This window comes from Muntiacus reevesi, chromosome 5 (genome assembly GCF_963930625.1).
Source record: "Muntiacus reevesi chromosome 5, mMunRee1.1, whole genome shotgun sequence".
Lineage (NCBI taxonomy): Eukaryota > Metazoa > Chordata > Mammalia > Artiodactyla > Cervidae > Muntiacus > Muntiacus reevesi.
In genome coordinates, this window is record NC_089253.1 from 77,477,576 (window position 1) to 77,502,456 (window position 24,881).

Sequence of the window (24,881 nt, forward strand, 5' to 3'; positions counted from 1 at the left end):
CAGTTTAATCAATTAGCTTTCAGACTTCTGGGACAGTTCCAGTCCCATAAGTGCAACAATAAAGACAGGATCATGAAACCCAAGGCCTCAAAAGTAGAAAGGCACTTCCAGGTGAAAGGGCAGCTTGAAAAATAAATATACAGGGTGGTTCCTCCTATAAAAACCTATTCTTGGCAAGTCGAGCAGGGTAAAAGAAGGTGTGATTTTCTTGGATGCCCCAAATGTCTAAATCCGGGAGGTAGCTTCGCAGAGCAGAAAAATATGAAGTTTGAAGGTGAATAACCTGACTCTGTTCTAGACCAAGCTTTGCCACTACCAGCTGTGTGACTCGCGACGTGTCATTTCATGTCTCAACCTTGGCTTCCTTATTTGTAAAACAGGGTCAATAATACCTACAACCCTAGGAGACAGAACACGTGTCTAGTACAGTGCCCAGGACACAACGGCGAGTGCTTAAGATGGTTTGCACTTGCTGACTCTGGACCAGAAACGCTCTACCCTACCAGTGCAGAGTAGAATCGTGAAGAAGTGAGTTGAAAATCACTTTGGGAGGGCAGTAATTTTAAGGTTTTTCCTGGTTTCAGGTATCTCTTATCTACCGGGAACAAAAAGGAATTAGGAAGGTGTTTCTGTTTGTCCGCAGTCTCAGTGGTTTCAAGGGTCCCAGTGAAGCCATTTCCTGCTTGAGTCTGAGATGAGTTTCAGGACATGTTCACGGAGCACAGAGTACTTGAGAACACTTGAACTTCTTCTCACTTTTATATGAAAAACTCTCAAGTTTATGACTTGTTATACACTTACAGCTAACCTGCCATTATATTAACAAAGTCAGTGTATAAGAGATTGCTCAAGCCCAAGAGAAATAATTCTTTTTTTTGGCCACACCACACGGCCTGTGGAGCTTCCCTGATGAGCGATCAGACCCACGCCCCCTGCAGTGGAAGTGCAGTCTTAACCGCCGGACCACCAGGGAAGTCCCCAAGAAAAGTAATGTTTAAACGGAATCTTCGAGAGTTCCAAGAACTTTAGCGTGGACTCTGGAACCAGACATGGACTTGAATCTTGTCTCTATGACTTATTGGCTGTGTGACTTCAGACAAGTTAAAAAAAAAATCTTCTTTGGTTAATAATGTGTCATTCTGATAGTATTACTGTGAGGATTAAATGGGCTAAAAAACCTAGAATAGTGCTACTAAAACAGTATTTCCTATTTTAGTATTCTTATTATTGAGGCTGTTGTTAGTACTGTTATGCCCATACTGACAGAGATTTACAATGGATGCTTGGAAAACAAGAATCAATAAAACATATTAAGTGCCAAAAGAAAAAAGAGAGTTCCGAGAGCTAAAAATCTAAGTGAATATCTGCAGTGATCATAGTCATTAATATCAAATGTCCTTTAGCATATATTCATCCATATAATATGTTAAAAATACTAACTATCCTGTAATTAACTCTCCATTAACACTTCCTTATTTCTGTCAGTGGTACTACCATTCCTCCTAACTGGGTATTCCTATAATTATTCTTCTCTGATTTCTTTATCATCCCTTTTTTCATTATCTACCAAGTCCTTATGTCAAGATTTCAAATTCACCTCTCCGTGTTTCCACTGTCACCTTAACCTAGAAGCTATTCTCACTTTATGTTTGAATTATAAATTTCTTCTTTTACTTCTTATCTTTATCAAAAATATATGTTTATATGGTTTAAAGAGTCAAACGGTTCTATAAGGTGTGTTAAGAAGGCCTTACTGTTCATGTCCTATTCTTTCTTCAGGAGTAAGCACTTAGGTTATCTCTTTTAAAAAAAATGCTATAGCTCTAAATATTATGCTTATATTTGCTATTTCTTGACTTTTTTCAGTTTTAGAAAATGGGGATTGAGTCTTTTGCTCCTTCCTCTACAAACACATATCACACACACTTTCTCTCACATATTGACCTATCCCATATTGTCATATTGTAGTAAAAGGTAGATAAACGTTTAATGTTTACCTTATTTTGAGTAAGCTATGTAGTAAACTCTTAATATTTTTCCTTTGCTGAAAACGTTCTGTTTTCTCTGGAGTTTCTTTTTTTTTTTTGGGTACAGTTTTCCACGCACTTACCGCTTATACAACTCTAGTTTATCAAGAGTTGAAATTTTCCCTCAATGTATTCAGACACACCAAATATTCAGAAATCGGAAAATGATATAAAAGTTCCTTCCCAGACCCTCTGATCTGCTCAAATAGAAGTGGGTGCTATCTCCTTCTTGGTACAAAGCTGTCATCTAAGACTCTCTCTTCTCCTAGAGATCCTCTTCACCCATCTCCAGGGTAGCACCCCATTTTCTTGTATCTTAATCTTTCTGTTCCTTGGTTTACTCTCTTGTTTCGGTGGAGCACATCATATAGTGACTTCCTGAGAAAGGATGAAAAAGAAATATCACAGCCCCTGATGTAGGAACATTCCTGATATAGCTGAGGAAGTGCTAGGAGCCCAGTGTATCTGGAAAGAAGTGAATAAGAAGGAGAGTTTTAGGAATTAAGGTCTAAGAGGTAACAGGGCCAGATCATGGAGTGTCTTGCCATGGTAAGAATTTTGGCTTTTACTCTGAATGTGAAAAGAAGTCAGTGGATGGTTTTGAACAGAGAAGTTTCATGACCCCAACTAACATTTTATCTGGATCACAATGACTGCTATGTGTGTTGGGGGGGGGGAGGGGCGGTTAAATGGAAATAAAGGTAAAGCAGAGAGGGTTCTACAATTAGTTTACTGCAAGAATCTGAATGAAATCTGATAGTGTCTTGTATTGAGATGGCAACAATGAAGGAGGAAAGAAGACATCAGAATCTGCATATAGTTTTTAAATAGATTGGCAGGATCTGCTGATTGGATACGGACGTGGGGAAAAGTGAAGGATGACTTCAAAGTATTTGGTCTCAACAACTAGAGGGATGGATATGCCATCTAACAAAAGGGAGAAAAAAAAAAAATCAAAGTCTGATTTTGGGCATCTTAAGTTTGAAAGGCCCATGAGATGCCTCAGGAAGCTGGATGTTTAGTCTATACTGCAGAACTGAATCCTCAAGCACTCCAATGTTTAACAATCAGTAAAATTTGGAGGACTCAACAAATGACCCAGAGAAGGCATATCCAGTGAGGTAAGATATAAAAGTGGAAAGTGGGGGGTCCTAAAAAGCAAAAGAAAATGCTGCAAAAAAAAGCATGTGATCAACTTGTCAGAGCTTCTAATACTTCCAGTAGGAAGAAAACTGAGGACTAACAACTAGATTCACACGAGCATGCAACATGGAGATCAATCCTGGCATTTACAATGCAATTCTGGTGGAGTAGTTGGAACAAAGGCCAGAGTTCAAGAGACATCTGAATATGGAATGTTACCTAGGTAGAATTCTTGCCCAATATATTTTAACCTGAATCAAATCATGAAGAAATAATCAGACATTCTAATTATGGGACATTTTTATATGTTCTTAACTCTTCAGACGTGTCAATGTTATACAAGCAAAAATAAACAAATAAAACAGAAGGCAGGGAATTGTTCTGGATTACTAAGGATTAAAGAATGTTCACAACCAAATGCAATGTGTGCTCCTTCACTGAATCCTGGATCAGAGGGGAACTAGTTATAATGAATATTTGTGGAATAACCTGAAGAAACAAATATGGGCTCTATATTAAATAATACTAAACCAACATCTCATTTCTTGGGGTTGATAATGACATTGTAAGTTATTTAGGAGAGTGTCATTGTTCTTGGGATATTTATGTGCAAGTATTTAAGGGTGAAGTGATGTAATGCCTGAAGATTACTTTAAGATGTTTCATGAAAAATAAATATGTGGGGTAGGGTTGAGTGGGAGGAGGGAAAAACGAAAATCTGGCAAAATGTTAACAGCTATCAAATTCAAGTGAAAGGCACAGTGTGAACTGCTGGGAATTACTAAATAATGGAAAAAAAAAAAAGTCACTCCACTTCTCTCTGACTTGTGTTTCCGTTGAGACTAACTGACAGGATATTTTGTATTCTTGGACTACGGAAGGCAGTCACCAGCTGACTCCTGCTGCCCTGGTGTCTCAGCTTACTGCAGTTTCAGCCATCTCTTTCCAACAAGCAATGCTTGAATTAGTGACAGAGAAATACAGTTATACCACTTAATGTTTAGTTACTTTTATGTTAAGCATACCAAGTGTTATTGATATGTTAAGTACTTTTACATGCAGTATTTCAATGAGTCCTCTATAACCTTACAGAAGATGAAACTAAAAGCTGCTTAGTTTGTTAGCAGTAGGGTTAAGAGATTTTAAAGTAGAGTCAGAGCCCATTCTTTAAAGGCACCACTATACTCTCTCATCTTCTTTGCCAGGAGAGGACAGACTGCTGAGGTATTTCAGAAGCATAACCTACAGGACTCGGCAAACTGACATGTTCCTAGGGGATGAAGGTGGAGTTTTACTCTGAGACATTAAAAAAATTAATCTGCATCTGATCAAGACTATCATCTTCCTGACTAAAAATGTGATTTTCTACTAGATCTGCTTCAGCTATAGGATCACCTGCTAGTAGAAAAGAGCATTCTCCTTATATTTAATGTAACAATAGCCCAGTGACATAAACTGCTTGAAAAGATTTGGCTACACTTAGCTGTTTCTATTTACTCCAAATGTCCATTTCCCCAACTTTCTATTGAAATTCTACAGAAGACTTCAAAGAATAGTAAAATCAAGTCATATACCTTTTATTTAGATTTGTCAATTACTGACATTTTGCCAAATCTTCTTTTTCCTTTTCTTACACATTTTTTTTCCCACTGAAATGTCTTAAGTTGCAGGCATTATGTAACTTTACTCCTAAATACTACTTGCATGTGTATCTCCCAAGAGTAAAGACACTCTCCTACATGACCTTCAATTCCACGATCAATCTCAAGAAATTTGACAATGATGCAATAGTTATTTATTATTATACAGTCAGTATTCAAATTTCTGTCAAGTTGTCCCCAAAACACATGCTTTGAGAGATGTGGGTTCAATCCCTGGGTCGGAAAGAGCCACTAGAATAGGAAATGGCAACCCACTCCAGTATTCTTGCCTGGAAAATTCCATGGATGGAGGAGACTGGTGGGCTCCAGTCCATGGGGCTGCAAAGAGTCAGACATGACTGAGCAACTGAGCACAAAACAAAGCCCTACAATCATAAGGAACCTGCTCTGTGAGGGAGTCTTGTATCTCCATTTGTAAAGATGATGATAATGCATCTCTAGATTGTTTGGAGAATGAAATAATGGCTAGTGTAAATATCCTTCACAAACTCAATCCATTGTACAAATTCAAAGAAGGCGGAACTGTTTATAACAGCCAGGACATGGAAGCAACCTAGATGCCCATCAGCAGATGAATGGATAAGAAAGATATGGTACATATACACAATGGAATATTACTCAGACATTAAAAAGAATACATTTGAATCAGTTCTAAAGAGATGGATGAAACTGGAGCCCATTATACAGAGTGAAGTAAGACAGAAAGATAAACACCAATACAGTATACTAATGCATATATATGGAATTAAAAAAAAAGGTAACGATAAACCTATATGCAAGACAGAAAAAGAGACACATGTATAGAACAGACTTTTGGACTCTGTGGGAGAAGGCGAGGGTGGGATGTTCTGAGAGAATAGCATTGAAACATGTATACTATCAAGGGTGAAACAGATTACCAGCCCAGGTTGGATGCATGAGACAAGTGCTCAGGGCTGGTGCACTGGGAAGACCCAGAGGGATGAGATAGAGAGGGAGGTGGGAGGGGGGATCAGGATGGGGAACACATGTAAATCCATGGCTGATTCATGTCAATGTATGGCAAAAACCACTACAATATTGTAAAGTAATTAGCCTCCAACTAATAAAAATAAATGGAAAAAAAAAAAAAAAAAACAAAGAAGGCTGAAAGATTAGAAAGCTGCCTTGGTACTGGTGGTTCTCAACTACAGTTCTCAACTATGGTAAACATGTATTATATATGTTGGCAACACACCAGAGGTCAAAAAAGTAGTACACATTTTCTCAAAGGCATTCTTCAAGCCCACCAAGGAGGTAATATAAATTTGTAAGAATATATGTTTTCCTGCCTTGGGACAAAAGCTATTTTACTTTTAAAAAATTACTCACTGCTTATTGCAAATGTTTAATGAAACAGGAAGAGTGAAATAAAAATGACGCTTCTTCTCTTTCCATATATGAATTATTTTCATTTTAAAAGAAAATAAAACACAGCTCATAAAGACTTTAATCTTTTCAGAATTATCTTGTGTAAAAAACCTTCTGTATTACTGTCCTTAAGGTCTCCCAGTCTCCAGGCTCACCATCTTCTAGTTTACCCTCTCAATCACCAAGAATTATATTTCTAGAATTCTAATTTTGGCACCTGCATAATTAAAAGCTCTCAGCCTCTAAAAGCAAGACCTTAATGTTACAAGTTATCCAATCTTAATTCTCGTCTCTCTTCCATCTTAATCTTCAAAATAACATCCCAGTCATGTCTTGGCAAAGGCTGACCTCTTTCTGTACCAGTTCACTTTCTTTATCTATTGTGAGCCTATACATCCTGCAAAACCCAGCTCAAGAATCACCTTGTTTCTGCCTAATGTCCAAAGGACAAAGTTAATCAGGCATTTTGTGCTTTTGCTGAACCTGAAGCACATACCTACTCTAATACTTTATACAGACTTCTACCATTAGTTACCTACATAATTGTTTCTCCTATTCCACAGTGTCTGTCTTAAGGACATGTCCTTATGTAATCTCTTTCCCTAGTGTCTAGCTTAGTTTTGGGCACCTTCTTGGTACTTACTAAGCACTTTCTACATTGACTCATTTGTGAACTACACCGACCCTCATTTGTACACACTAACTAAGAGAAGGGGCTTCCCTGGTGGCGCAGTAGTAACCAATCTGCCTATAATGCATGAGACACAGGAACCGCAGGTTTGATCCCTAGGTTAGCAAGATTCCCCAGGAGGAGGAAATGTCAACCCACTCCAGTATTCTTGCCTGAGAAATCTCATTGAACAGAAGAGCCTGGCAGGCTACAGTTCATGGGGTTTCAAGAGTCGGACACAACTTATTGACTAAACCACCACCACCACCAAGTAAAAGCAGCTAGTGATTGTATGAGCCACAGACTGATGATCCAAGCCAACATGTGGCCACCAGTCAGAGATGTGTCAGATTTCCTACCAGCTGCGGACTCACGGTCACCTTCTCCTGGACTCACCAATGACAGCTGGAGCAGAATCAATGACAGAGAACTGCACTTTAGATTACTACAAATATTGGCCCCAGAATTTCAGTGAGGCTGCAATTGAAAGTTCAGCAAGATACCTGGTGAAGGCAAAGGGGAAGTGCTCTTGAATCCAACTGCTCAACTTCACCTCGTATAAGTGAGAACAGAGACTGCAGAACCAGCTTTGGGGCTTCTAGTTGATCGTTAGCATTGACTTCTGCAGATTCTTCATCACTAACCGCATGTGTGGCTACATGTAGTACATTTTCTTGCATTAAAGTTGTGGTATCTTCTGAAGAAAGTCCTTTGAGAGTAAATAAAATGCCTATGTTAGAATAAATTTCCACCATGGTAGAACACCTTAAAATAATTATGCCTTTTAACCATAAACTTTTCAAATAAAACTGATTATATGAAAAAGAAACCCCATAGAAACCACAAGTTATTCTCCTCACTTAAGATTGTGCTTGACATCTGATTCTTTGTATTAGCAATTAGTTAACAGAAGCAATTCTGTTAGTTCTATATAAACTTTTCTATTTACAATATATTATAGACTAAGAATATAATTTATATTCTTAATTAAGAATACTAAAAGAAAGAGAGATCTGAAGAAAAGTATGTAGGTTAAAATCTGACCAAAAACTTGACTCTCCCAAAGGAAAAATGAATTAACTATAATTTGAAGTCATACCTTGCCCCAAATGAAATAGCACTAAATGAGAAAGTAAATGTGGCTATTATAACAAAGGCTAAAGAAGTTAAGCCTTCTCTAAACTCTGGTCTGATAACTTTAGAACTACCTCTGGAGCCCAGGAGAGCAGAGGGAATCAGATGGCCAGAGCTAATGGTCACAGAAACTTTCTTCCTAGTAAAAAAGAATAAAACAAACTTGGGAAAAAAAAATCAGCGAATAAATCCTTGGCCCAGAGCTGCTGAAATAACACACCAAATTTTAAAACTCTAAACATAACACATTATAACTTTACCCTTCACTGAAATCTCAGCATGAGTTCTAATTTTCATATTGAAATTGAATAGACTGTGTGCATCTGTACTTACCTTCAGCTAGTCCATCTTGGGAAGGATCTTTCTCAGTAATAAGAGTATATGCATACCATGATTGAAGATGCCTTCGGCCTGGAGATGGCCTGCCATTTTATTTTGTAGGAATGGTATTTGTGAAAAACAGGAATGATTTTTCTGCTAATTTTCTGACTGCAATGGTGGTAATGCCAATGTAGGAAGAGAAGCTTTCTATACAGAACTACAAAAAAACTATGATAAATACTGTTTTCTTTCCTTTTTCTCCCAGCCACACTACTATACCCAAGACACTAAATTACAAAAGACTGTGATAAGGCTAATTACCCAAATTCTATACTTCTCTTAATTAAATTCTCCTTAATTTTTCATTAAATGTTTGGTAGAATTCACCAAGGGGCTTCCCAGGTGGTTCAGTGGTAAAGAACCCACCTGCCAATGAAGAAGACCCAGGTTCAATCCCTGGGTCAGGAAGATCCCCTGGAGGAGGGCATGGTAACCCACTCTGGTATTCTTATCTGGAAAATCCTATGGACAGAGGAGCCTGGAGGGCTATAGCCCATAGGGTCACAAAGAATCAAACACGACGGAGTGACTGAACAACAATAACAAAATTCACCTATGAATTAAATGTTTGGTAGAATTCATTTAATGAAAAATTAGTGTTAATCCTTCTCAGACTTTTCCAAAAATCAAAGTGCAGGGGAACAGTTTCAATCTCATTTTTACAAAGCTAGCATTACCCTGATACTAAAGCCAAATAAAGATATTACATAAAAAGTAAACTACAAATAAATGTCTCTGATGAATACAGATGCAAAAATTCTCAACAAAATACTCAGCAACTTAATTCAACAGCACATTTAAAGGATCAGACACCGTGATCAAGCAGAATTTATTCCTGGGATGCAAGGTTGATTCAACATACATTAACCAATCAATGTCATACAGCACATTAACTGAATGAAGGATAAATATCACAAGGTCATCTCAATGGATGTGGGAAAAATTATTTAACAAAATTCAATATCCTTTAATGATAAAACTCTCAACATAGTAGGTACAGAAGAATGTACCTCAACATGATAAAAGCCATATATGACAAACTCACAGATAACATCATACTCAACAATGAAAGGTTAACATATTTTCCTCGAAGATCTGGAACAAGACAAGGGTGCCTACCCTCACCACTCCTATTCAACATAGTACTGGAAATTCTGGTCAGAGCAATCAAGCAAGAAAAAGAAATGAAAGGCATCCAACTTAGAAAGGAAGATGTGAAACTGTCACTGTTTGTAGATAATATAATGTTATAGATGGAAAACCCTCAACCCTTCACTAAAAAACTGTTAGAACCAACAAATGATTTCAGTAAAGTTACAGGATATACAATCACCATATAAAAATCAGTTGCATTGCTATATACTAACAGTGAACTATCTGAAAAAGAAAAAGAAAACCATTTTATTTACAATAGTATTAAAACAACAAAGTACTTAGGAATAAATTTAACAAAGTAGATGAAAGCTATTGTTGTTATTCAGTTGCTCAGTCACGTCTGAGAACCCATGGACTGAAGCATCCAGGCTTCCCTGTCCTTCACCATCTCTCAGAACCTGCTCAAACTCATGTTCATCGAGTCTGTGATACCATCCAACCATCTCATCCTCTGTCGTCCCTTTTTCTTCCTGCCTTTAATCTTTCCCAGCAGCAGGGTCTTTTCTAATGAGTCAGCTCTTTGCATCAGGTGGCCAAAGTATTGGAGCTTCAGCTTTAGCATCTGTCCTTCCAATGAATATTCAGGATTGACTTCCTTTAGGAATGATTGGTTTGATCTCCTTGCTGTCCAAGGGACTCTCAAGAGTCTTTTCCAACACCACAGGTCAAAAGCATCAATTCTTTGGTGTTCAGCCTTCTTGATGGTCCAACTCTCACATCCATACATGACTACTGGAAACACCACAGCTTTGCCTATACAGACCTTTGTTGGCAAAGTAGCCCTCCAGGCTCCTCTGTCCACAGGGATTCTCCAGGCAAGATTACTGGAGTAGGTTGCCATGCCGTCCTCCAGGGGATCTTCCCAACCCAGGGATAGAACCCAGATCTCCTGCATTGCAGATGGATTCTTTACCATCTGAGCCATCAGGGAAGCCCATGAATACTAGAGTGGGTAGCCTATCTCTTCTCCAGGGGATCTTCCCAACCCAGAAACTGAACCGGGGTCTCCTGCACTGCAGACGGAATCTTTACCAGCTGAGTTACCTGGGAAGCCTGAAAGCTACTGAAGAAGACACAAATAAATGGAAAGATATACTATGCTCATGGGTTGGAAGAATTAAAAAATAACTACATTACTCATAGCAATCCTCAGATTCAATGGAATCCCTATCAAATTGCAATGGCATTTTTCAAAGTATTAGAAAAGGTCTTAAAATTTATATGGAACCATAAAAGATCACATATAGCCAGAGCAATCATAAGCAAAAAAAAAAAAAAGAGAAAAAAAGAAACCCAACAAAGTTAGTAGCATCTGACCATGAGATTTCAAAAACTACTACAAAATTATATAGTAATCCACAATAACATAGTTGGCATAATAACAGATGCACAGAACACTGGAACACAATAGAGCATCACAATAGAGAAATAAATTTGTTTCTACACATTTATGATCTTTATCAAAAATGCAAAGAACACACACAATTAGAGAAAAGATAGTTTCTTCAACAAAGAGTGCTAAGAAGCCTGGTTTTCCACATGTGGAAAAATGAAATTGAACTCATCTCACTACATATGCAAAAAATCAACTTGATATGGAATTGAGATTTGATTCTAAGACCTGAAACCATGCAATTATTAGAAGAAAATATAGGGGAAAAACTTCCTGACACTGATGTAGGTAAGACTGTTTTGGACATGACACCAAAAGTACAAGCACCAAAAGCAAAAGTAGACAGATGGGATTTCATCAAACTAAAAAGCTTCTTGCACAGTAAAGGAAACAATCACCAAAGGGAAGAGACAATCTATAAAGTGGGAGAAAATATTTGCTAACCATCCATCTGAAAAGGGGTTAATATCCAAAATACATAAGGAATTCAAACCACTCAACAGCAAGAAAACAATCTGATTGAACTGTTGGTGGAAATGCATATTGGTACAGCTATTATGAAAAACAGTACAAACACTCCTCAAAAATGTAAGACTAGAACCACCCTATGATCCAGTAATTCCACTTCTGGGTATGCACACAAAGGGAACAAAATCAAGAATCAAAACGATTATCTGCACCCCCAGGTTCATTACAACATCACTTACAGTAGTTCAGATATGGAAATAACCCAAGTGTCTGTCAATGGATCAACAGCTGAAGAAAAGGTGATACAGAGATAAAATGGAGTATTATTCAACTGTGAGAAAGAAGGAAATGCTACCTTATATGACAACTTGGATGAATTAGGAGGTCATCATGCTGAGTGCAATAAGCTAGGCAGAGAAAGACAAATACTACATAATTTCACTTATGAGTGCAATCTAAAAAATAAAATTTTAAAGTGAAACTCAAAGAAGCAAAGTAATATAATGATGGTTACCAGGGGCTGGTGGGGGCAGATGGGGAGATGTTGATCAAAAGGTACAGAGCTGCAGTTACGTAGGATGAATAAATCTAGAAGTTTAATGTACAGGCATGATGACTCTACATAATACTGCGTTGAACACTGAAAATACACTAAGAGAGTAGCTTTTAGTTGTACTCATCACACAATAATAAATGATAACTATGAGATGTGACATGTTAATTAGTTTGACTGCATTATGTATATCAAATCTTCATGTTGTATACCTCAAATATGTACAACTTAAAGAGATGAAATCTAAAATACTGCTGTGAACAAGGCTGTTCAATCATTTAAGAAAACTGAAGGTAAGGGTACCTGTGTAACACAAGTATCTTCTAGCTGCTCCACAACCCACATGCTGTATTTTTGTAACCACTGTGACTATTTTGCATAAACTGTGGATTGCATAAACAGAAGCATATCAGAGTTTGCAAGAAAATAACTGAATGGCCTTGCAAGAAGAATTATGCACCATTCTACACTAAAGAGCAGGTTTCTGTTTTCAGTGTTGTTAAGCTTTTAGGGAAATAATTTGGGGCTTCCCTGGTAGCTCAGATGGTAAAAAAATAACATCTGCTTGCAATGTAGGAGACCCTGGTTCAATCCCTGGGTCGGGAAGATCTCCTGGAGAACGGAATGGCAACCAACTCCAGTATTCTTGTGTAGAGAATTCCATGGAGAGACCACGGGGTCACAGAGTCAGACACGACTGAGCGACTAACACAACACAACACATGATGGCGCAACGGTAAGCATTCACCTGCAATGTGGGAGATGCAGGCTTGATCCCTGGGTGGAGAAGACCCCCTGGAGAAGGAAACGGAAACCCACTCCAGTATTCTTGCATGGGAAATCCCATGGACAGAGGAGGCTGGCAGGCTGCAGTCCATGGGGTTGCAAGAGTTGGACATGACTAGTGACTAAACCCCCACCACCAAAGAAACATAAATTGTTATCATATATGTAGTTAAGTCACAAGGATATATTTTACATATAAAATTCAACAGGAAAACAATAGTTGGCCAAATTCTAGCTACATCAATTTTTAAACCACTTAAAATACATCCTGATTAATTTCACTTTGCTAGGATAAAAAACTCGCATTGAGTAACCTATTCCCCAAAAGTTGGAAGAATGACAGGGATATAAAGGCAGCCCTGAGTGCCCTCCCTGTTTCCAGCACTTATTAGCTATTCCTATGGCACATCAGTCAATCCTTCACTCCCTAGCCTCCCAATCAATCTCTAAACTGGGTGTTCTACCATCTTATAAAACTATTGTGAGAATTAAATGTGATCGTAAATGTAAAAGGCAGGTATCCTCCCAAAGATCATCCTTAAAATAATATCCTGAGGCTTCACAGTCACTTGAATTAAAAAGGTCACAGGACTTGTAAAGCACTTCTGAGACAGCACTGCTTTTTTAATTTGAAGAAAACATTAAGAGGGAAGTGTAAATAAAGCTAATGAAGCTCATATTTCTATTGTCACATTGAATAACAGGAATTATAAAAACTATGTTGGAATGTCAAATTGCTTATTTATTACTCACTAATATTATAAGTTTGAACATGCCTGAACTTAATTTTAGTAAAGACAATAAGGAAAATAAATACTTGCGTAACCATGAGTACTCAGAATGACTAGCATGTTTGAATTGATACGTTCATAATGTACTAAAACATTTTAAAGTAGTCGTAACAAAGCATTTATGTCATAACATGGAAGTTCCAGTATTTTTCCATGTGAATTTCAAATTAATTATTTTTCATGTCACATTGGTCTTAAAAAGTTTTGCTTGAAAAAGTTAAGAATATGTCATCAATTAATAGGAAAATTCTTTCTAATAACATTAAAAGTTTTCTTTTAATAGTAAAGACATATTTTAATGGTAAAGACATATTTATTGTTAATGAGAAAAGCCAAATCAAAACATATACTGGTACATATAATTTCACCTTCACTACAAACTGTCATTCAACATAAATGAAGCTTTCTTGTATCAGATATGAATCTATACATCCAGACAGGAACAAAAAATTCTATTTGTCTTCATCTGTGGGCTACAGTTAAAACTTGCCGTTAACCAATTTGGAGTTCTATTTATAAGTATATGTGGGTGGTGACAGTCAAATCATAGGCCTTCATTTCACTTAATATCTGTCAACTTCATCAAGCTCTAAAATAGACATCACAGTTTACATGTACCTATTGAGGTTTTACACTTAAAAAATTACTTGTAACTGCCTTGGGTCAGAGATTAGAGGAGTAACTTTACCTGAGAGCTTTTACTCAATTTATCATACCATAAAATTCGTAACTGAATTGTGTGTCAGTTTTGACACATAGTTTTATTCAACTCAAATCTGTCTCTCATAGCGGTCAAGAGACACACCTGGGGGAGAACAGTGCTGGTACCCTTTACCTTAACTCATTCGGAATGTACTACTCTAACACAAAGTTACTGGGAGTATTCTCCTTTAACAATCTAGCATTGATCTGCCATTTGTTAATATATTGAAGAGATATTAACTGTTTCTCTACGTGACAGGGAAAATGATGTAACTACATAACTTAAATGCAAAAATCTCATAGCTAGTACTTGAGGTAGTAATTAATCAAGATAATGGAAAATTATCACAGGCAAAATGGGGTTTGAAAATATGCTACAATGAGACATCCAGGTCTAGGTAAAGATAGCAGCAATGACTATACTTAGGATAAAACAGTGAAAGTAATGATGTAAACTAAGCTGATGGGTGGGGGGGATGTTTGGGGATGGAAGAAGGGTCATTTAAAGGCTTAATGTATTTCACCCCTACGTTCACAGTAGAACTATCCACAATAGCCAAGAAATGGAAACAACCTAACTCCATTGACAGATGAAGGAATAAGGAAGATGTAGTACCTACATTCAGTGGAATATTACTCAGCCATAAAAAATGAAATAATGCCATTTGCAGCAACATGGATACAACTAGAGAATATCATACTAAGTGAAGTAAGTCAGAAAGATAAATATCATATGATATCACTTGTACGTGGAATCAAAAATACAACACAAATGAACCTATCTATGAAACAGAAATAGACTCACAGGCACAGAGAACTGACCTGTGGTGGTTAATGGGGAGAGAGTTGGGAGAGGGATGGAGTAGGAGGCTGGGGTTAGCAAATGTAAGATAATATATATATACATACATACATACATATATATATATATATATAAAATAAACAACAAAGTTCTACTGTATAGGGTGGGGAACTATATTTCAGTATCCTATGATAAACCATAATGGAAAAGACTATTTTAAAAAACAATGTCTATTTATATAACTCAATCATTTTGCTGCATAGCAGAAATTAACACAAAATTATAAAACAACTATACTTCAAATTAAAACAATAAAAGTTCAATCATTTTAAATACTGTTTACTACTATTCAGAGTATAAGGATGCTTTCTTATATGCAGGTTAGTGTGACTTTAGAAAACAACCTGCTTTTTGTTCATGCTGGTCGCTCTGCCTGGTCAGTCAGCTTTTGAAAGGCAGAGGTATGCTTCATCACTGTGACATCAACAGTAAGCACGGTGCCTGACACACAGCACGTACTCAAAACACTTCTTGGGGAAAATGTGGATTAAACGTTATGTACCACAGGGTACACTACGAGCCCATATTCACTATGCCACTAAATCCTTACAACATTATAAAGTAGGGATTAGAAATTATAGATGAAGCAATTGAAATTGATCAGAGATTAAATGAGAGCCTTGGCTTGGAGGTCAAGTGCCTGGCTGTGAATTCAAAAATCAACTGCTTTCTAGCTCTGTAACTCTAGGCAAGTCAATCTCTTTAATCCTTTATTTTTCTATCTGTTAAACAGGAATATACCCTATATGGACTCTCCTAAGAAACTTCATTTGATGAGAGGTAAAGAAACAGTCATGTCTGACTCTTTGGATGGGATTCTCCAGGCCAGAATACTGGAGTGGGCAGCCTTTCCCTTCTCCAGGGGATCTTCCCAACCCAGGGATCGAACCCAGGTTTCCCACATAGCAGGCTGCTTCTTTACTAGCTGAGCCACAAGGGAAATCCAAGAATACTGGAGTGGGTAGCCTATCCCTTCTCCAGTGGATCTTCCTGACCCAGGAATCGAACCAGGGTCTCCTACATTGAAGGCGGAATCTTTACCAACTGAGCTATCAGGGAAGCCTGCCCATCAGAACAAGGCCCAGTTTCCCCCTCAGTCAGTCTCTCCCATCAGAAAGCTTCCATAAGCCTCTTATCCTTCTCCATCGGAGGGCAGACAGACTGAAAACCACAATCATAGAAAACTAGCCAATCTGATCACATGGACCACAGCCTTGTCTAACTCAATGAAACTATGAGCTATGCCATGTAGGGCCACCCAAGACGGACGGGTCATGGTGGAGAGTTCTGACAAAATGTGGTCCACTGAAGAAGGGAATGGCAAACCACTTTAGTATTCTTGCCTTGAGAATCCCATGAACAGTATGAAAAGGCAAAAAAATAGGACACTGAAAGATGAATACCCCGGGTCTGTAGGTGCCCAATATGCTACTGGAGATCAGTGGAGAACGAACTCCAGAAAGAATGAAGAGATGGAGACAAAACAAAAAGAACACCCAGTTGTGGATGTGACTGGGAATGGAAGTAAAGTCCGATGCTGTAAAGAGCAATACTGTACAGGAACCTGGAATGTTAGGTCCATGAATCAAGGCAAATTAGAAGTGGTCAAACAAGAGATGGCAGGAGTGAACATTGACATTTTAGGAATCAGCGAACTAAGATGGACTGGACTGGGTGAGTTTAACTCGGATGACCATGATATCTGCTATTGTGGGCAAAAATCCCTTAGAAAAAATGGAGTAGCCATCATAGTCAACAAAAGGGTCCGAAATGCAGCACTTGGAGGGAATCTCAAAAATAACAGAATGATCTGTTTCCAAGGGAAATCATTCAATATCACAATAATCCAAGTCTATGCCCCAACCAATAATGCTGAAGCTGAAGTTGAACAGTTCTATGAAGACCTTCAGGACCTTGTAGAACTAACACCCCCCAAAAGATGTCCTTTTCATTATAGGGGACTGGAATGCAAAAGTAGGAAGTCAAGAAATACTCAGAGTGTCAGGCAAATTTGGCCTTGGAGTACAGAATGAAGCAGGGCAAAGGTTAACAGAGGTTTGCCAAGAGAACGTACTGGTCATAGCAAACGCTATTGGAAGGACTGATGCTGAAGCTGAAACGCCAATACTTTGGCCACCTGATGCAAAGAACTGACTCTTTTGAAAAGACCCTGATGCTGGGAAAGATTGAAGGCAGGAGGAGAAGGAGACGACAAAGGTTGAGATGGTAGGATGGCATCACTGACTCAATGAGTTTGAGTAAACTCTGGGAGTTGGTGATGGACAGGGAGGCCTGGTGTGCTGCAGTCCATGGGGTTGCAAAGAGTCAGACACAACTGAGGGACTGAACTGAACTGAAATTAACACTGCTATTTATTCACAATTCCATGATCTACCTACTTTCAACTAAGAACGTTGAGTTTTCGAAGAAAGATATTTGGAAACAAAACTACATCCACTGCTTTAAAAAAAAAAAAAAATCTTTCCCCTGGAGAAAGAAACAGCAACCCAGTCCAGTATTCTTGCCTGGAAAATTCCATGGACAGAGGAGCCTGGTGGGCTACAGTCCATGAGGTGGCAAAGAGTTGAACATGACTGAATGACTAAATGACAACAAGAGGCAGGATGAAGATTTCCAAGGTGTTCAGAAAACAGTTTGAGAGGACAGGGAATGGTTATTGACTTGATGTATTTAAGAGAATACTTGATGAGGCTTGAACTTTGAACTTCCAGTTAGTGTTAAAAGGAGTCCTCAGGCTTTTTTAATCAGCTTGCTCTGGCTAAAAGGGAAGAAACTGTCTAGAAGACTAAAAGATGTCAGTGGGGATTCCCAGGTGGTGCTAGTGGTAAAGAACTCTAGGAGAAGTGGGTTCAATCCCTGGGCTGAGAAGATTCCCTGGAGGAGGGCATGGCAACCCACTCTAGTATTCTTGCCTGGAGAATCCCATGGACAGAGGAGCCTGGTAGGTTTTCTATGGTCCACGTGGTCACAAAGAGTCAGGTAAGACTGAAGCGACTTAGCATAAAGCTATTTTTATCCTAGATTAATAAAAAACAAAACTGTCCTGGATCCAATTGTTGACAGTCCCTCTCACTACATTGAGGCTAGATCAACTAAAGAATCTGAGGATTCAGAGACAATGAAACAAACCAAACTCCACCACTTCCTTCAGGGTGAACCAACACCCTTTTCTCTGATTCTGTTTCATCTTGCTAAGGCTGGTAAGCAGGAATTGTCTGAAGAAGCATGGCTGGCAACACACTCAGAAAGTGTGTGTGAAACGGTCCTGTGGCAAAACATGTTAAGTCGGACATGAAACAGAACTTTTCTTTAAACACACTTCAAAATTAGAAAATGTCAAATAGCATAGTTTAACTATCAGGCTCAGTTTGAAGTCAGACTGCCTCGTATCAAATCCTGAGTGTCATCAGCAGTACAATCCTGGGCAAGTTACTTCTCTCTGTGCTTTTGGATTCCTCCTCTAGAGATTGAGGTTAATCTTGGTACTTAATAAGAAGATTAAATGAGATATTTCATACAAAGCAGGTATCACAGTGGCACTCACACACTAAGTCCTCAGAAAATGTTTAAGAACCTTTGTTTTTAAAACTCAGCAAGCTGCAATCAAATTAAATTAAATATGTCCGTGACAGTGAATTTGGAACTCTATGAATTGTTATTTGGTGATTTTTTTATATGTAACATACAACTTAACATTTTAACCCTTTTGAACTGTATGATAAAGTAACATTACATTCACAATGTTGTACAACCATCACCACTTACCATTTACAGAACTTTTCATCACCCAAACAGAAACTCTGCACCCATTAAACACTAACTCCCCATCCCCCTCCTGCTTTACATCTGGAATCCTCTGTGGATGAAAAACGTCGCCTGCCATATCAGTAAACAAAGGATGTTGCAGCCATCACATCATTAGCCCCTGCAGCTGCCTAGCTGGTAAGCCCCGAGAGAACTCAGGATGGACACAAACAAGCTGCCAGCCACTGATATCAGCTACTGCAGCCTCTCCCCAATGGTGCATCCTGAGGGGATTTAGGATGGAAAAAAGTAAGATACAGGCCCTAGATAATTATAATGCATATCAAAGGAATGATTTCAGTGAGCCCAGACTCTCACATCTTCCTATAGACAGAAAAGCACTAAATTCATTAACCTGAGAGGTCTAGTTTGCTTTATTTAACAGTAATTTTTCATCTGGTTTTTGTTGCAAAAACTGCTCTGTTTCCCAGTTCTTACCTTACCTCTTGGGAACAGTCTCTCTGGAAAAAGGTTGACTCCTGGGTTTAAATCCTCAGAAAGTCTGCCAAATTAAACAATCTCTCTTCTAGGTTGTACTTTTTTTTCAAGTCAACAGCTCTACTCCACTGTCTCCATGAATTTGCCTAGACTAAGAACCTCTTGTAAGCAGAGCCACACAATGTTTGTCTTTTTTCGTCTGGCTTGTGTCACTCAGCACAATGTCTTCAAGATTCATCCATGTTGCAGCATGTATCAGATTATTACCCCTTTTAAGGCTGAACAATGTTTCCATATATATATATATTTTTTTCTTCATATATTTTATCAATGGACATCTGGGGTGTTAACACCTTTTGGTTACTTTGAGTAATGCTGCCCTGAACACTGGTGTACAGCTATCTGAGGCATAGCTGTACTTTCAATTATTCTGGGTACATATCTAGAAGTAGAATTGGTGGATTTAATGATAATTCTATGTTTAACTTTTCAAGGAATTACCAAACTGTCTTCCAGGAGCTCTACAGAATTTAAACTCCTTCTCAACCAACATATCTTTATGAGGCTGTAATAGTTATGTGTTTCCCCCTCCACCCATCTCTAAGACAAAAATAATATTACTTCCCAAAGATTGAGGTGATGATTCTTAGTTAACAGTATGTCTACCTCAAAAGTTTCTATCATACAAAAATATGATACAGTAGTATTCTTCAGAGCATTTTAAATTAAATCCATGTCTCTGGACATAGTTTATGGACTCTTTTTCCTGCTTGCTGAAATCTGCTGTTGAATCCCCTTAAGTGAAATTTTCATTTCAATCACTGTATTCTTAAGTTCCAGAATTTCGGCTTCACTTCTATTAATAATTACTAAACTAGATTTTATATACAACAGATGTGGAAAAGAAATGAACTTCATGAAACTCCAAGGGAATTTAACAAATGCATGCCCATGAGAGTTCCCACAGGCTGTCAGAGGAAAAAAAAACAAAAAACCCCACCTGCCATATCAGTAAACACAGGATGTTGCAGTCATCAAGCCATCGCGCCATCAGATTACAGCTGCGCAGAAGGTGAACCCTGAGGGAACTCAGGACAGAAACAGGATGCACTGCAGCCACCCCAGTGAGACACCCAGAGAGTCACGACAAGACAGCACAGGATACTGGTCCCAGAAGCTGAGGTGCACACCAAACGGATGATTTCAGCAAGCCCTTGCATCTTCCCATTTGTAGAAAAGTACTAAACTCCTTAACTTGCGATGTCTTGTTGTCTTTAATTACAGTGATCTTGTAATATTCCCACTACCTTGCCTTTGTTGCAAAACTCCTATGTATCTTGGCTCCTCCCTTACCTATTTGGAGCAGTTCTGCTGAGCTGGATGAGAGGCTGCATCCTGGGCTTAAGTTCTCAGTCTCGTCTGTCAAAGAATGTATGATTCTCAACCTTAAGGCTGTGATTTTTTTTTTTTAGTTGACAAAAGATAATTATCCTATCAGACAACAATTCAATCTTGAAAACTGTGCTACTACTTGGAGTGTCTCCTAAGTGCTTGGGTTCACTCTATTATGTCTTTAATTTAATCCTTAGCCAATAGTTTATAAGGACCCAGGTTGAGAGGATTCAGGTCGCTTACCTTAGGTCACAGGGCAGCTTGACTGGAGCCTGAGATCTTAACCACAGCCCTGTGCTGCTCCCTCTAAAGGCAGAGGCTGCCACCTGAGGGCATAGGAGGAGAATACGTTGCCCCAGCAGATGGTAATTATGCTATAATTACATAAGATACCCTCTGACCCCAGGTTAGGTCAGAAAGGAGCTGACTCATTTTTCAACCTTGTCTCTCATAATACTAGTATGTAGTGTTAAGGAAAAGGAAGGAATATTTCCTTTTAACTGCTTAAATGTGTTTAGCCAACAACTGAAGATATTTAAACGCTGAACACTCTTCCATTTTCATAGCACTAACTTGAACCTTTGAAAGAGGAAATTTTGGAAGGAAGAAGGAACAAAGCATGGCAAATTTAGCATAGAAACTGCATACTCATGTATTAAAATTTATTTCTCATTCATTTCCCAAATTCATGGCCAAGACAGGCATCAGCATACACAGGCGATTTGAGGAATTTCAGTTATGCAATGGTTCTAAGAATCATAACATGAAATCACAGCAATGAAGACTTTTTTTCCAATGTCACTATAAGGCAGGAAAGACATAAAAATAGCCAGAACTTTATTTTATAACAGAGGAGCCTTGGCGGGCTACGGTTCATAGGGTAGCAGAGTCAGCCACAACTGAACAACTGAAGACATGAAAATTACTATACTTCATGACTTTTGGGGGATGGGACTCAAGGCTGAAAGACCACCCCTTTCACTACCTAAATCACCTGTTTTAAGTGTTTTAGTAGGAATGTGCCATCATAGCAGTCTCTGACATAAACATATTCAAAAGAATACCCTTATTTTCTTCTCAGATGCCACGAAGGACACTTGAGAGGAAAGAACAGCACTTCTTTCAGCTTGCTTGCTTTGCTGAGCTCATTAAGAAGCAGAACTTCAGAAAATTTAACGAGCCACACGAAGCCACGGTCCAGTTCTATAAGTTTACCTTATTATTTAAGCACCTTGGTATCCAGCCAGACTGTGTTAAACTCAGAAACCATTATTTCCTTTCTCCTTTCATATAAAAGGCTCACTGAGGGCACACAACTGTCTGTAACCTAAACTCAACATTTAGATTTTATACTTAGCAGATCTGAAAAAGTACTTCAAGAAATGAACTTCATGAAACTTCAAGGGAATTTAACAAATGAATGCCCATGAGAGCTCCCATAGCCTGCTTCAGGGCAGAGTAAATAGAATGACTGTTGATAGGTATGGGGTTTCTTTTTGTGGTAATGAAAATAAACTAAACTGTCTAAAACTGACCATGGTAATGACTGCATGGCTTTGTGAATATACTAAAAATCACTGAATGTACACTTTATTATATGAATTATATGGTACGTGAATTATATCTCAATCAAGCTGTTAAAAATTTATTGGTTTTAACTATAATTCAATAAAACATAAAAAATGTATTGATTTTCACTTGTTTTTAGGATATTTACCTAAAGCTCCACCACATTTAGCCACAGGGAAAACTTGATGGAATGCAGCTTGAAATCCTGTTTAGTTGACCATATCAAGGGGCTTCTACTCTCTTTAGGAAAAAGAAATTCTCGTAATATAATGACAACTAGATTTTCCTGGGGACAAGTTCCAGGTTTTAGCATGTTTACAGAAATGCGGCCTTCAGAAAACCAGTAAATAATGATGTCTCCTAATACTATTACTCCAATTTTTTTCCCCTAGTACTAGCTACTGGATACATGAAAAATTACCACAAATTAAGCATAACGTGTGCATGTGTGCTAAGTCACTTCAGTTGTGTCTGTTGAGTCCCTATGGACTGTCGCCTGCTATGCTCCTCTGTCCATGGGATTCTAAAGGCGAGAATACTGGAGTAGGCTGCCATGCCCTCCTCCAGGGGATCTTCCCGACCCAGGGATTGAACCCATGTCTCTTAGGTCTCCTGCACTGGCCGGCGGGTTCTTTACCACTAGCACCACCTGTAAGCATAATAGTAAATAAATTCACCTTAATGTTTGTTTCCAAAAAACAACTGTTGAAAGGGCACCCAGCTATAAAAAACTTACTTCAGGTTTGGGATTGAACATCATGTTTTATATGTCTTTCAAATCACATTTGAGAAGCTATTCTACTATTAGAAAAGTACTTATCTGCGAAACTGTGAGACTTTATTTATGTAGGATCTTGGAATTAAAGACTGAAAAGACTAAATATGCCCATGTCTAGATCTCTAACTATAAACTCTCTGCCTTTTTAATCCTAACATGCAGAATGGATTAGCAAAACATAAGATGGAAGAAATGTTTGCAGAGGGCTTTTGCAGTACTCCAGTTAAAGATGATGTTTAAAAACAAAAATGTACCAATGTATTGCTTACACATGAAAAACTCAACAGATACACTAGAGAGGAATTACCAAATTTTAATTGAGTTTAGACTGTACCATCTCAATTCAGAAATCTGAGAAATTCACAGTTCAAAAAGGAATTTTATAGATATATGTAGATGAACATCATCATTACACAGATGTGGAAACTAAAATACAGAATGATTAAGACTCACCAAGTGACCAAGAACCAGAAGTAATAAGATTTGAACTTAGGTTTTACAACTCATAATTCAGTTTTTTTATACTCTTAAACTCGTTTTATTAAAGGTATATAAAATAATTTTAAAAATAATCTGTATAAAAAGTGTCCCTAAGTTTTATAAACCATATATTTCAAATGCATTAGGGATACTAATTCTACACATGTCTACTCACTGAATAATAAGTACTAAATAACTTGAAATTATATAATCACACCTAGGATAACTGGAATAAGATCATGGAAGAAATAAAAGGAGCCATCACTCTTGAAGCTATGACTGACTGTTACACATATGCAGCTAGGTCTCAGTTCTTAAAAGCATCACAAGGTCACATTAGAGAGGAACAAATAACTCTTGACTTATGTTTACAGAATAAATCAATTTACATACAAATAACACTGTATATATCATCTGTTTACACTTAGGTCTTTTAAGAAAATGCTTTCAAATCTCTCATCAAAATTTTTTTTGTGTTAAGTTTACTAAGAAAAAGCAAAGAAAAAGGGATCCGTTAATTGGAAAGTCAAATGATGAGTTACAGTAAAAAGTTGTCAAATTGCCCTACTGGATAACCAAGGATTTGTAGAAACTGAAAAGTTTCATATTTTACTCCAAATAAACAGATACAAATAAAAAACAGGACATGGACAGACTGACCATATTTCTCAATCAGCCAAAGAAGTAGAAGAGAGCAGATGAGACAGTCCATTTTGCTCTCCAGAGCCTCACACAGGCTGGAGGTGTCGGTAAAGTGGTGCTACACTAAGACGCCCCAGACTAAGGTGTCCAGAACTCTCTAGACCCCACATGGTTCTGATCAAAAAGTAACCAGAGGCTGCCTTTTCCCATGGATGCCTTGTCATTCAGGCAAAAAAAGGTCCATAGCTCCAAATTTTAACTGGCAAATTATATGCCAGATGAAAAATACTCTGTAACCAAAGTAATATAAAGCTACATGTCTTACTCAACATTGTTATATGATGTATATTACTATACATCAATGGAGTAAGATGTAAAGATCCAAAAAAATCTGTATAAGACTGGACTAGCCCATAAACTCACTGGTTAGAAATCAAAGCCAAAGTGACAACGGAAGGAAATTTTTAATGCTGATATTGGTAGAAAATGGTCTAATAGATATAGGAAAAGGCTATATATATATACATAAAAAGCATCTAGTGAGAAGACATGTACAAAAAAATGCCAACTTCAACACATTTATTGTAGAATGCTGGGAACAGCCATAAAGTGGTTAAGCACTTCATGGTACACCCATACAGC

General features: G+C 37.9%; 1 protein-coding gene across 2 annotated transcripts in view; it reads right to left on the reverse strand.

Annotated features, from left to right (window-relative positions):
• CNST (consortin, connexin sorting protein) overlaps positions 1–24,881 on the reverse strand; it is a 94,530-nt gene that overhangs the window by 35,255 nt on the left and 34,394 nt on the right. The window contains exons 1-2 of one of the 2 annotated variants that reach the window (XM_065935582.1): positions 20,379–20,501; positions 7,394–7,599 (exon numbers count right to left, since the gene is read on the reverse strand). In XM_065935582.1, the coding sequence (XP_065791654.1) occupies positions 7,394–7,599; positions 20,379–20,385 (213 nt within the window). In that variant the 5' untranslated portion in view covers positions 20,386–20,501. Of the gene's footprint in view, positions 1–7,393; positions 7,600–20,378; positions 20,502–24,881 lie in introns of those variants that run through there. The other variant, XM_065935581.1, reaches the window with a different exon arrangement.